General features: G+C 42.1%; 1 protein-coding gene across 4 annotated transcripts in view; it reads left to right on the top strand.

The window, feature by feature from the left end:
* The window catches only part of pitx3 (paired-like homeodomain 3), an 18,191-nt gene that overhangs the window by 1,160 nt on the left and 2,357 nt on the right, over positions 1-14,674 (top strand). Inside the window, exons 1-3 of one of the 4 annotated variants that reach the window (XM_005747448.1) lie at positions 1,394-1,412; positions 5,026-5,143; positions 9,657-9,862. In XM_005747448.1, the coding sequence (XP_005747505.1) occupies positions 5,035-5,143; positions 9,657-9,862 (315 nt within the window). In that variant the 5' untranslated portion in view covers positions 1,394-1,412; positions 5,026-5,034. Of the gene's footprint in view, positions 1-1,393; positions 1,413-1,591; positions 1,642-1,747; positions 2,172-5,025; positions 5,144-9,656; positions 9,863-14,674 lie in introns of those variants that run through there. The other 3 variants (XM_005747447.1, XM_005747445.1, XM_005747446.1) reach the window with 3 other exon arrangements.

Below are 14,674 nucleotides of genomic sequence, written 5' to 3'. Positions count from 1 at the left end.
ATTGTTATTATTATTATTATTATTATTATTATTATTATTATTATTATTCCACAAAATAATTTTGTTTAATTCCTTTAAAATAACAAAAAAAGGGAAAGAGCGTGAAACTGTCACTACAGAATAAACAGATCAAAATGTTCGATCACTATAAACTCGGAAGCTGGCGCTGCTCATATTATTATTTTTATTGTTATTATTATTATTGTTGTTGTTGTTGTTATCATTATAAACATGAAAATCAAAGCGATTGTTCTTTTTTAAATTTATAAATGACCATCTTAGCGTTGCCCCTGCAGGCCTGTACTTTATAGCCTTTTTTGCATATGTTTTCAGATCCGGACATATGAAAATACTTACTTGAATTTGTTTAATCGAAGTTCACGTTTGGCCTCAGGGCACAATGGAAATATTTTACACCCAGCCGAGGGCCGAGGTGCTCCGCTGAGAGGCCAAGGTTCCAGCATAATGACGTATCAACATGTTTACATTACTTTTGTGATCTGTCGAAGTAATAATAACAATAACAGCAACAACAACAATAATACTAATACTAATAATAACAATAATAATAATAACAATAATACTAATACTAATAATAACAATAATAATAATAACAATAATACTAATACTACTACTACTACTACTACTACTACTACTACTAATAATAATAATAATAATAACAATAACAATAACAATAACAATAACAATAATAACAATAACAATAATAATAATAATAATAATAATACAGACTTGGAGTTGACTGTCATTTGTGCTCCATCTAATAATAAGAAGCAGATCGCACACTGTGCTCTTCCATCCCTGCAGACTGACTTTCAAACACAACCTTTAGTTATAAATGGACCCATATTCACGCGCGGGACTTAACCCGGCAGTCTGTGAATAAAATCGCGAGTGTTTAGTATTCTCCTGCAGGTCTGAATTTCTGTTAACTAAAGTTGCTTCGCAGACTGAGCTGAATGGGTGAAATGCATTTTTTATCGGGCCTAATAAATTCTTGATGTGGAAACGCTCTGTACTGATCACTGTCGAGAGCTTCTATTGGCTCGCCCAACCAATTATTCCTCCGTGATTCTGCTGCAGGACTTCATCGGCCTCGCTCCCTCAATCATATGCAAATGGCTGTTATAGGAGGGCAGAAATTAACATCTACAAACATTGGACCGAAATTCCATCTGCCGCCTCTTAGGAGGAGGAGGCCCTTAATAAGTTCTCAGACAGCAAAGTGACACACATCTTAATCAACTCTTAATCCCAGGAATTAATTCTCAACGCGTTTATGAATAATTCCCGGGCTAATGCCTGCTGTCCGTGGAAATGCAAGCACGCCGCCGCGCGCACTGCCAGATGGACCGCCAGAACTGCAGAAATGAGAGGATTCCACTTTTTCACAAGTATTTATTGTATTATCGTCAGCAGATATATGCTTTGAGCTCGATGTCACCAGGCTGCTACTCATGCAAAGCGCTTCTGCTCATGCAAACTGTTGATTTGCGTTTACTTCCTAGCAGGACCCCCGCCCGCCTCCTCCAGATTACCCGTGTTTTAGGCTTTGTTTCAAAGCTGAGGTAGAGGTTCGAGTGTGCTCCAGGAAAGAGCCGCGGTCTGTGTTAGGAAGCAGAGGTAAGATCCGTGAAAAAGTCTGCTCAGCTCAGTGGTTCGGTCACGGGAGGCTGTGCGGTCAGTGATTAGTCACACTGTCAGCTGCTGAGGCCCGGCCTGCTCGTTAGCTCGGTGATAGTTTGTTGGACATACTGAGCAGGGAGGGAGGATGAGGGCTTTTGAGTTTACAAATATAATCGAGCCCTTCATGAGAAAGTGTGTGTGAGTGCTGGTGGGTGGGGCTGTGGCACGTTGTTTTGGACAAAATGACTGGCTTGCATCACCCGCACTCGCCCTCACTGCCGAGCCAGCCGGCCTCTCGGGCCTCTCAGCACCACATTGACAGCAGGCCCCGCGTCCATCCATCACTGCCACGGCGGATATAGTGCCCCAAACTAGCTCACTGTCATTTCTGGCCAAAATACCGGACCTTGCTGATACTAAACCTGGGCGGCTGTTGCTCTGTCGAGTCCATCGCCGTTTAAGTGGCGTCTGTGGAGGGCTGTTAGCTTTAAAACAGAGAAGTGGCTCAACAACAATCCAGCGCAAAGGTAAACATCCATTGATGGTCTGCTTTTCAAATGAAAAGAGTTCATTATCATATAAGCTGATTGCCTGAATTCATATCTTGTTGCAGTTTTTGCTGCTTTTGTTTGACTTTTACAGTGAAGCCTATAGATGGGCCTTGAATGTAAAAGTGTGTGTTTGTCGTTGTTAAGTCATCCCGTTAAAGAAAAGTTGGAAAATAAAACAGTAACTGATCTTTTTAACCCACCGTCCATGTCAGAGTCATTAATCCAAAGCACTGAGGTCTCGCCCCCCACCCCCGGGATCCAGCAGTAGCTTCCACGCAGTGCTCATTTTCCCGTCTGTTGTGAAATGTTGTCACCATTGTCACGGATGCTCAATAAAAAAAAGAGACTCAAGTCTTTTTTTCTCTGAAGTGTAGCAAATGTTGGTGGTGATCACACGAACGTGCTTTTTAAAGGCTGAGAAACAGAAGTGGAAGAAAACGTTGATTCAGATGTGGCACATGTCGCACACCTTTCATCACAACATGTAGGTGGGCCTCAGCGCAGCATCACACCCGCTGACACGATGTGAAGAGGGAGCAGGAAGAAAATGCAGTTGTATGTTTTTGTGTGTTGTTGTGCCAAACAGCATTTGTTCTGTGAACGTTAGTGGAGGACATTTGCATTTGTCAGGCTGAGTTTGGCGTTGTGTGGTTCTTTCTGGGATTACATTTAGTATTCTTACTTGATTTTGTCTTATTAAGCTGACCTCTAAATATTAGGACTTTATGTCCTCTCTGTAGGAGTCTTTAGGTGTGCTTTGCATGGAGCTACAAATATTTGCATAGACTCTTTAGGGCATTTCTGCCAAGAGAAACGGATTAGAACAATAGAATAAAGACAAAACAAGAAAAACTCTATGTGGTCACTGGTTCTACCTCCCATATTTCAAGAGTAGGGTATAGATGAGTGACAAATTAAAAGAAAGCCATTGCTACATGTTGAGCCACCACACACACCCAGATTTCTTCAGTGCTCCTTATTGTAAAGATGAAGCTCTCCTGGGAGCTGGAACTTCATCTTGCTCGTTTAGTGTTTGATAGTAGAGCGTAATGTCTGCCACGCTGGTCTAAAATCTCCTGTAGCTGTTTAACTGACTCCAGATGGAGCGACTGTAATGACCATAACACGCGATTCAGATCATTTTCATCTGCATTAAGCATTAAGTGAGCCATCACATCATATGGATGGAGGCACGGTCCTCCTGGAAGAGACCAGTCCGGTCAGGATAACCATTTCATTTTGACAAAAAGGTCAGAACAACTTTGAGCCCTTTTCTCAAACTTCTTTTCAGGCCATTGCTTTTAATGAATTCCTACCATAAAACAGGGGATAGTGTTTAATCCATGTTAGCAGTGGGATGGTGGTCTTTGATGCAACACCGGAGTCCGAGCCCTCTGATTTAACTCTAGCAGAATGTCAGGCCTGGCATAGTGGCAAACAGAGGACAGGGAAACACATTCGTGATGGAGGGGCTGACGAGAGGTGGGGGTCACAAATACCCGTTCGCCTGGAAATCTAAATGTGCTGCTTCTAAGTATAAAGCTTGTAACCACAACGTTAACTACACACAGACACTGGCAACATCAAACGGGGAGCAGCCGTATCATCTTTTTAAACCTCTGATGACATGGATTCGCTGACAGTAGCCTCAAGACCTGCTCTGAATTTTCACTCACTAACCGAACGTGGAAAATGCAAAGTCAATCAAAAAGACGAGTAAACATTGGCACCGTGCTGAGTTTAGGGTGGGTCTTTATCCCTTTGATTCCCTTTTCTTTGATTTGATTGAATCCAGCACCTTGCAGCTGACAGTAACATCGATGAGCCTGCACTGATCCGCTCGCTTCAGAACCGTTTCTACTGGCTTCATTTCTGAACCAGCATTTTGTGATTAAACCAAATCCGATTTTCACCTCAAAGCCACAAATCATCCCATCGTTTCTATAACTGCATTTTCAAAATCAGCTGCTTTCAGATTAATAAAACAGTGACCGACACTTTGACCTCACTGTCTTAAGTTTGTCTTGGAAATGTCATAGTGTGTTTTACAGCCAGACCTCTACAGCGCTCCCTGTGTGTCCCAAAATAGAGCCAATTCAAGGCAGGTCTACTTATAGCTGCTTGTGTCAGCCTTCTATACAGGGGATCATAATCATAACCACAACCGAGTGTGAAAGGAAAGCTTGGAGAGAGAAGAGAGCATGTATCGACAAGTACAACAAATACACACAGACCCACATGAAACACTGTGATTCAGAGGGTGATACAAAGACGTCAGGTGATCCTCAGATGCAAAGATGATTGTATGCACATGATGAACCACACTGTGTGTTTGATTTGATGCACTTCAAGTCAGAGTATTTGATAATATTTTTGAATTTTTCACGATTATGAAAACTCAGTCCCTTCTTTTTTACATTAAAGAAAGGAGTTGTGCACAACACATGATGTTGGTAACATGAGTATTTTATCAGCTCTGTATGGATTATGGCAGCTGGACATGAGTCATAAATATAAAACTGGAGAAAACATGGATAAATGTTTGAACGGAGTTACGACTGTCCCTGCAGTAAGACAATATTAAAGAAGGATAATCATCTGAAATCAACACTGCAAACAATAAAGTAACAATATTACAAAATGATGAAAATGTTCTTGGAAATAAAATATTTAAAAAGGTAAAATCGTCTTTCTGTTGGTAGAATTGTAGATTTATCAGATGATAATTGTGGTCGCTGACCTTTAGGCCGCTGTTTCTTTCTTTATGCTGACTGCAGGTGGTGAAAAGTGTTCTGACCGTGTCTTTCGCTCCGTGTGTGTCTGTGTGCAGAGCCTGGTTATGGATTTTAACCTTCTGACGGACGGTGATCCCCGCAGCCCGGCGCTGTCGCTCTCAGACTCCGGGACCCCGCAGCATGACCCGGGATGTAAAGGCCTGGACCAGAGCGGTCAGTCTGATCTCTGTCTGTCACATGACTGATGCACTGCGCAAATGTACGACTAAATGGTTTATTAGTTGACTCTAACAGCGAGATGATATTCCCGTGAAGATGACTGGAAAAGAAACTGGTGGTTTTCTGCTTTTTCTGCGGGCTGTTGTGTCTGCTGACCTCGAGTGTAATGTCATTACAGAAGTGAAGAAAGGCTCGGAGTGTTATGCTGCGAGTGGAATTACATTCTGAGCCTTTTTCATTTGCGGGTGATTTGTGTCGGCGCAGACTCTCTAGGCCCAAACTCAGGCCGATGATAAGCTCTAATCAAACGTCGCTCAATCCGACTTTGAATATGAAAATGAACCGCCGAACAATCAAACGTAATTCTCGCCGTGGACGCGCACCGGACCGGCGCCAGGATCGCGCGCTCTTTACAAGCGAGAAACCTGGAAAAGTTGCGGCCGTCGCCACATTTCTGTGTTTAATCACCAAAGCGACGAAGAACAGCTTCCCGTCAACTCTTCCGCCAATTTCTACGTGACCGTGAGACGGACGGACACCGAGAGGCGGCGGCTTCAGTTCCGTTCTTACAGAGAAACAAACTGTGTTTGATGAAGCTGCCACTCATCTTCGCTATAAAAAAATTAACCCACTGAAATTTTTATACGTTTCACAGACTTGCGTGACGTGACCGGTCGTACATAAGAATCATCGTCTCCGCTCTCTAAGGTCTGATCTGAACCCAGACACCCGTCTGCCAGTCCGTGTCAGTGCCGTGAGGCTGTGTGTTTATGTGTGTGTAACCCAATCTAATGGCTCCACTCCGCCACGAGATCCGTGGCACTAACAAACTGTCAAACACGCGCTATTCTAAAGAGAAATGCGGCGCTCCCTCCGCAGCACCTGCTGTCGCCTTTTGTTCTCCTGCTTCTGTCACATTTCTCATCCAGTTAAAACTGCTTATTATAATAATAATAAATCAAAGAAAGCTTTTAGTTTGAAGGTAAAACTCAGTGTTTAAAGTTCAAAATCTAAATCACACAATTTATGAATTACAAGCCTTTACTCCGCAATCAAAACCCAAAATAACTCTACTTCATAAACAATGAATACATTGATGCCAGGTCACTCATGGAAATGAGATTTTAATCTCAATGAGATTTTTTACCTGGATAAATAAAAGACTAATAATAATAATTATAATAATAATAACATTAAAGTCTGGTTTAAAGAAATTGTCTTTTGCAATAAAACATGTCATAACTTCCATTTACCAAACACACACACACACACACACACACACACACACACACACACACACACACACACACACACACACACACACACGTGAAACACAGGCTATTTTATACATATGCGTGTGTGTGTTACTTTCAGTTTAATGTTCACGTGATCATGAACAAAACATACAACCTTAAGCTCTGTTATTCTGGAGAATAGGTTGCCACAGCTCACCACACCGAGCTGACGCCTATGCTGCAGGCGTAACTGAACGAGTGTGCGGTGCTACTGGACGCTTTCTCTCTGGATAAAAGGCTCCACTCCTGTAAAAGCTGACTGGCTTCTGAAAGCTGGGATCTGGACTCGTCTACGTTTAGCAGCTCATGTCCTTTTCTTCTTTCTGTGAATGCATCTTGCTCTTTGTTTTTTTTCCAGCTGTTGAAAAGTAATTTGGTTAAAAGCTTCTTGAAGTTGTTTTCCGTATTAAAATCTCAGAGAGGCTGACCTGAAGGACTTTGTCATGTCGGCACATTATCAGTCCGATTGCTCCTATTGTCCGTCGCTGCATTACTCTAAAAGTCGCTGCCCTTTCGTCCGTATTGTGTTATAGATTCTGGCCTTAAGTGACAGCTTACCCAGTGTCAGTTTACTGCCAGATAGCAGCTTCAGCTTATTCATTTGGTCGGTGGTCCCTTGGAGCCTGCTTTTAAACCCTGCTGATCATTTTGAACTGCTCCCAGAGAGCTAAGCCCTCACTAAACAGAGCCCAACCTGCCCTCGTCACAAAAGCCTGATCCACAGGATTAACTGGCCAACTAATTTCACTTCTTTCTGTGAGGTCCTCAAATTGCAGGAGTCAGATCTGTCAGAGAGGAGGCCTGGCAGACATAACATGCAGTCCCTTAAACACTGCACTGGGGGCGAAATGCAATCACTCTGTTCTCCTGCACATCTCTGACCATAATGCACTGTTTGCAGGCATTCCCTGCAGGCAACACGATGTTACGTTCTGGGACAGAGCGATACCATCTGATGATTCTCTCACATTATTATCCAGTCCGTTTCAGCTGGTCTGGATAGTGCCGGAGCCATCCAGCATGAAAGGTGTCAGAAAAATGTTTCCAGTGTCTCTAGCTCTCTCCGAAGCCAGCAAAATCCCCATTTTGGGAAATCACTGTCCTACGGCATTCGGATGATTTCCCAGAAAAGAACCTGAGTGTTCAGTTTTTCTGGTGTCTATATTCAAACAAGTAGGACATGTTTATAAAATAATAAAGTACATTTCCTGTGGTTTTTCACTCTCAATCTTTTCTTAATGATTATTAATGGATGCTGGAAGCGCATCAAAAATACACAAGTTCAAATGCAGAGATGGTCATGGAAGTGATGCGTGGTTGCTGTGCGACAACCCAGCAGCAACCCTGAAACAGCAGCTGTACTGCTGAAGCTTTAGGATGCAGGAAACCCAAAACTCAGGCATAAACCGAACTGGGAACAGTAAGAACAGAAGCACACACAGCACAGCCTGGGTGTAAGGACACGACAAGGAACAGAGGAAAGGTAAGGGCGCAGAGAAAACACCTGGGGGACACAATCCACTAATGAGCCAAGAAAGCCAAAGCCCAGTGTGACACACACGGAAACAGGGACTATCAAAATAAAACAGGAAACGCACGAGCTCGGCATGGACAAAAAGGTAAACAAACAGACTTCTGGAGACGGATACACGTGAACAGACTAAATACAAGAGAAGTGACACAGGAGCAAGGGAACCCCGAGAGCACTTAACCAAACACAAAGTAAGACGTGGAAGTATGATAACAGAAGCACAGGCAGGGATGGCCTCTGTAATCACAACATGGAACGGACTCTGAATGTCAGGAATACAAGTCCGAACAGAGCCGGGCCGCGGCACTCCTTATGTTCACGCACACTTCCAGAGGAACACTTTATTTTTATGATCCGGGGCATTTATACAACAGGAAGAGCAGTTTGTAAATATCACAAAAAAGAAAACAACAACAAATAAAAACATTAACACTGCTTCTGCCAACTATTTAACACACAATATGACTATAACAAATATCACTGATGTTAAAGTCTGTTTCTGTGTTACTCGGACGTCAGCTTGCATGTTAGTTTTGTGACATTACTTAAAGTGAAAACACTTCAGATTTATCTACATAAAACCACTTTGTTTCATAATTTATACAAATTTAAAATTTGCACGTTAATTTGCACATGTTAACTTTACTGCATAACAAAACTGGATCTGTTTGCACTGGTATAATGGTTAAATGGGTCCAGTCAGATGGGTGCTTGAAGCCTGACTCCTCCTGTAGCCTCTCACTCAGTGTTTGAGTATTAGAGAGTACTTAGACATGGATGTAGGAGGGACATGACTGTATGTATGACTGGATGACCTTTACTTGAAAGGTACCATGTGACCACCATTTACCAGTTATAAATGAGATGACTGTGGGTATAAAATGAAAACCATTTGTTAACTTCCTGAGTACGAGTCAGAAAAGCATAGATGCTGAATGAACTGAGAAACCAGCAAACACTCTTGTTTTCATGTATTTTACTTAAAGGTTACAGTCAATAAATGTTTTATACATATTTACACATTTCTGTTATTTGAGAAACGAGTTCCTCCTTGTAGGTGTGGTGCTGATTACAGTGATGTACAGCAGGTGTAGTTGGTGTTAAATGACTTCTTATGGATTTGTTGATTAATGCTGATCAGTTTTATTGGCCTTTATTACTTACAGCGAACATATGACAGAAATCTGAGTCACTGTGTCCACAGCTGCTTTCATGTGGTCTTGAGTAGAGTACAGTTATGACTGTGAGCTGATTTGCATCGTCAGCCACGGCAACATGCAGTTATATGCATGTTTCTTCCTTTTAAAAAACGGGTATGTTTAATTCTAATCATTACTGTACAGTCATGTATGAACCTTCACGACCAGCCGTTTGATAGTCTATAGCAGGGCTGCCCAATCCCAGTCCTCGAGAGCTACTATCCTGCAGCTTTTAGATGCATCCCTACTCCAACACAGCTGAATCAAATGGTTTGATTACCTCTTCAGCATGCCATCATGTTTGGCAAAGGCCTGATAACAAGCCATTCATTTGATTCAGGTGTGTGGGAACAAGGATGCATCTAAAAGCTGCAGGACGGTAGCTCTCGAGGACCGGGATTGGGCACCCCTGGTCTATAGAGTCGTTGCTGTCACTTCCTCCTTGTGTCTCATGCAATGTGTTATACCCTGTGTGTCTGTAGACACAGAGAAATCCCAGCAGAACCAGCTGGACGAGTCCAGCGCCGAGGACGGCTCTCTGAAGAAGAAGCAGCGGCGGCAGAGAACACACTTCACTAGCCAGCAGCTGCAGGAACTGGAGGCCACCTTTCAGAGGAACCGCTACCCTGACATGAGCACCAGAGAGGAGATTGCAGTATGGACCAACCTCACCGAGGCTCGGGTCAGGGTGGGTACACGAGTGCTGTCATGGTGCGGAGAGGGAAGCCCTGACTGTATTTTGTTCCAGTATAGGTGACAAGGCTGCACAACATGTTTCCAAGCATTTCCCTGCATTAACGTTTGGTGGCCTTTGACTGTGTCCCCCAAGTGTGCAAACTTATTAACTGTGACCTCTGCAAACCACAACTTTAGTGCCATTGTCAAGCTTGGCAAAGTTAAACCTGCTACTTCTAAGTGTGCGTTCACAGTGACTGCAGCACTGCGTGAAAACTCGTGATCTGTTTAATTTGAATGGCGTCAGCCTGCACAGGAGAAGGCAGAGTGCAGAGCTCAGGCAAATAAGATGCAGACGTCTCCTCACAACATGTTGTTGTCCAGCAAGTCTATGAGCCAGTCCCACAGATGAGTCTGTGATGGGCTACTGTTCATAAACAATAGTGACAAATGGACTCTGACATATTACTCTGCTTTTACTTCAGGGTGGAATTATTCTTATTCTAATTTCATCAAGTGAAACGAGCCTTTTTAGCTTTGTTGGCTCTTCAGAGTTTGAACCAACTTTCTTCTGATTGGCTGCAGGTGGGAAGGTTTGTGTGCACACAGCACGAGCTGAAAGGACCACATCAGAAATATCTCCCTCACTTTGTGCACCTCCAAAAATTCAAAGGCAGAAAAGTGTCTTTGCAATCTGGGGGGTTTAATCCTGTCGGATCTTCATCTGCTCAGGAAAACACTTTACTCTGTAATACTGATTGTAATCTTTAAAATTTATGTTCATCTGTAAAGCTGGGGCAGAATTCATGATTTTAGCACAACTCAAGAACGGGATACGTCAGTCTTCTGTGTGCACCGTGCTATTCAATGTTGAAATATGTCATTAACAAATCTGCCCCCATGGATGTGACTCCATGTAATTAGCTGGGTAAAACATTTTGTTCCCTTCACCAAAGCGAGTTTGGACAATAAACCTAAATGTTAGGACGTGGCCACACCCACTGGTTTGGTCATTGTAGCTATATGAAGCAGGAGGACACACATTGTGATGGATGACAATACAATCGCTGGCCTGCCTGACAAGTAATGGATCAAATTAATGTTGGCTGTAGGAAAGGTCACATAGCACGCACGCTCGGCTGATATTTGGAAAGGACAATAGAGCGCACATCGTGTCGTTCCTAACGTCCATCGGTGGAATCTAAAAACTCTCGATGCGGACCGTTGAAGCAGATTCCTCCATGTTCCAAAGATTTCATCTGTCAGTGTGATTCGTGTGATTTGTCAGGGAGCTATTGTTAAACATCAAAGCTGGCTGTGCTGTGCCAGTTTTTACTTAAAGTGACTTTAAAGCGAGGCAATGACAGTCATGTTTCCAACTAAAACATGTATTTCAGGATGTTGTGCGTGTGGGAACAATCACTGTGGATCCGAAACAAAGTGGTTTTGTGGCACAACCTGCCCCCGGTGTGCGGTAACCATCCAGTGTAGTTGTAGGATCTGGTTTTGTGTAGCAATCACAGTTAGGTTAAATATGTCTGTGAAGGTTCTCAGTCATCACAGTCTAAGGAGCCCGGAAAGAAAAAAAGAGTCTGGACTTGTTTGAGTTACTCATAGTGCAGCTTACAGAGCGCTAAAACATTTCATCTGTAACTGTTCACACAAAACAAAAGTTTGATTTTGTTGCCTTTCAAAGTAAGTTTTTGAACTTCTATGTGCTTCATTCTTGTGCAATGAGGCTCTCCTCTCTGCAGGATGAGGAAAATGGTTGCGGTCACATGACCCACTTCCTCTATGGTTTCGTAGAAACAGGGCGTGGCACAGATCACCCCACTGTTGATAAGACGGATTCTTGGGTAAAGAGCGAACTGATCATAAAGAACTTCTACGTGATGCATTATTGGTTTTCATTTCATTTAGGATCAGCGTGATCTACACTGACTGTATGTTGAACTGAACGCTGACATCAGCAGATTAGCAGACTCATATTTTTGGATTTGAAATGTGAAATACACCCCATGAAATACACTCCGCATCAGGGCGTGGCCGGCCTTACACTTTCATGTTCTTGTCATGGCTTTGTGTCAGACTTAAATTAAAAATTATAATCAAATGTTCAGAGACTCAGACAAATCCAAGGTTGGTTTCAGTGCAGGAGATTTAAATTGACTGTCGGTGGCATATTCAGCGGCAGGTAAGTGGGACTTTAGTCGGGGCGTGCGGTAAATCAGTGCTGATAATGATGCTGGATGAGAAACGTTTGTACAACTCAGTGAATGTTGGTGGATGGCAGCACATTTTGTAAAAACATCCAAAGTATTAGATGTAATGATGATGTAAAGTGCTACATGCCAGTACTCGCCTTAAATCTATTGCAAACATTGTTGATTCCTGGTCTAAGGAGAGTTAAAACCTAACAGATAAATGAAGCTTTTAACCTGCTTGTGTGGCTTAATAGAGTCGAGGTCTCAGAGGTCAGCACGTTTGGTCTCTTACTCTAAAGATGAGACTAAATTGAATAAACAGCTCCCAACAGTCAGGAGTGCTCTGGGTTTGCTAAACCTGTAAACTAAAGCTGGCAGTTGTTGAGCGGGTTGCTGTGAAACCTGATTATTGTTTGGTAGGTTTGGCTTTCTGACAGCTCGGGTCAGTCAGGTGACGCACTAAAGACGGGCCCAGTCTCTGCACTGGTAGATGTGTCAACAGACGAAACTGGGTCAGAGTTTCTGTGGTGACTAGTTTTCAGGCACAGACAAAAAGTAACAAAGTGGAGTACGGTAACCAGTCCATCTCATCAAATGTGTCTCACTGTGGTTTCAGAGGGATCGTTGGATTTGTGTATTTATTTCAGCAAAAGACGCATAAAAGTGAAAAAAACCTTTCTCAGAAACCTTCAAACAGCATTGCAGACGACTCTCACAAGCTTGTCCTGACACTTCTCTGTTACTGTAGGATCGGGTGATGCACAGCATGCACCAACACAGAGGTTCAGGAGGATTAAAGCAGCAGAAAACGTGAATATGACAGACATGTGGTTCTGAACAGATCACCAGGAAGCAAATATAAAGTGTTTTTCACAGACATGTAGTCACAAAGCGCTGTGCATCACAAATGAAAACGACAGGAATAATGACAATAAACTCATAGGAAATACAGTTAATAAAATAAAAAAAACAAAACAAGGAAAAATACAGAAAAAAATAAATTCAAACAAAACAGAATAAAGAAATAAAAATGTTTGTAAGGACTTTGAGTCCATAGAGTCAGCTGAACAAAGTCTTTGTGCTGAAAAGCTCCGTCACCCCGAGCTTCAAGGGTAGACCGCCCACAGGGGCGAGACGGGAATTAAAATATATATTTATATATATGTAAAATAATTTAAAAATGACTTCTAAAATCTGCAGGAAGCCAGTGTAAAGAGTATAAAATAAGAGCACTGAAGCACATTACTGATCTGGCAGTGGTATTTTCTATAGCTTGGAGGTGTAACAGAGAAGTGGCTGAGTGGAGCGTCACAGTCATCTGTGCACGATATCAGAAATATATGCACAATTTTCTCCGGTTCAGCCAAGGAAACTCGAGCTCACAGTTTAGTGTTGCTTAATGAAAGAAACAGGGATGTGAAATAGCGTTTACATGTCAATCAGAGTGAATCAGATATTACACCAAGTATTTATATGGATGGTGGAGTGTGTCAAACACCATTGTTCTGCAAAGTTTGTCCAGAAATGTAGCTACAGAAGAACTCCTCTCATTTTGAAAAACCCTCGATTTGAATTTTCCACTAAAGCTTTAATCCGATATATATCCTCCAAATATAGGGCCATAAAAGCACCAATGTGACGCTTGCCCTTCCCTGACATTTCTTTCATTGAGATTTCACAATTCAAATAAGTGAATTATGAGTTTTAATAAGCCTTTCCTAATATGACTGTTTGACAGTACACTTACTGTCTGTGATCATCACGTATTTCAGAGACTGTGGGTTCGTGCGCACACAATATTACTGAGTATTTGACAGAGAGTTATGGTTAAGAGACAGTTTCTAACTTTCTTGGTCCTTCGCTTTTGTCTTTGTTATTGAAATAAAATTATGAGTGAAACTGTTAGACGTAAATTTTCAGACAAATTACATCTTCCTGTCTGTGGCATTTCATGCTGTGTGTTTCTCTACAGTTTAACCTTTCTACCCTCAACATTACCTGTTGGCTCTGTCATTGCAAATGAACTTTCATGTAACTTCCAGAAAACAATAAAAAACAAAAAGAATAAAAGTTTTTTTAATTAGAGCTAGTCTTAATTTGATATAGCAGCTAAAATAAGTATTAAAATGTTACCAGTTTTCTAAGTAAATATATTTGTAAATGTGATACAACAACACATATAAAAGGTGTCACACAAGGAACATCTCATGATCTCAAGACCTCTGCAGCCTCACTGCTGCAAAACATACTGATGGCGTTGGTTAAAGAAGAAAGGACTGAAGGTGCCAGCGAGCACTGTTGGGGCCATAATCACCATAACCACGTTTATAATGACACAAATTACCAGATATGTATGAAACTATTCTTTTTAGTGAGATAGAGCATTCATGCTGTTCTTTAAACCAAAATATGTTATGGAAATATGAGCATGCTGTGCAGCACTGAGAAAGCTTACATGCTGGAGTTGTAACAATGTTTGAAAAATCTCAAAATAAAATATATATGAACTTATATTTGTATGATTATACAAACTACGATTCTGAGCCCAGTGCAGAATTGTCAGGTATAGTGTTCCCACAGTGTTCCCACAGTGTTCCCATAGTGTTCCCACAGTGTTCCCA

This window comes from Pundamilia nyererei, unplaced genomic scaffold (genome assembly GCF_000239375.1).
Source record: "Pundamilia nyererei isolate P.nyererei 1_Seehausen unplaced genomic scaffold, PunNye1.0 scaffold00197, whole genome shotgun sequence".
Classification (NCBI taxonomy): Eukaryota; Metazoa; Chordata; class Actinopteri; order Cichliformes; family Cichlidae; genus Pundamilia; species Pundamilia nyererei.
Note: the sequence above shows the minus strand (reverse complement) of the source record. Positions and strands in the feature narration are given on the sequence as shown.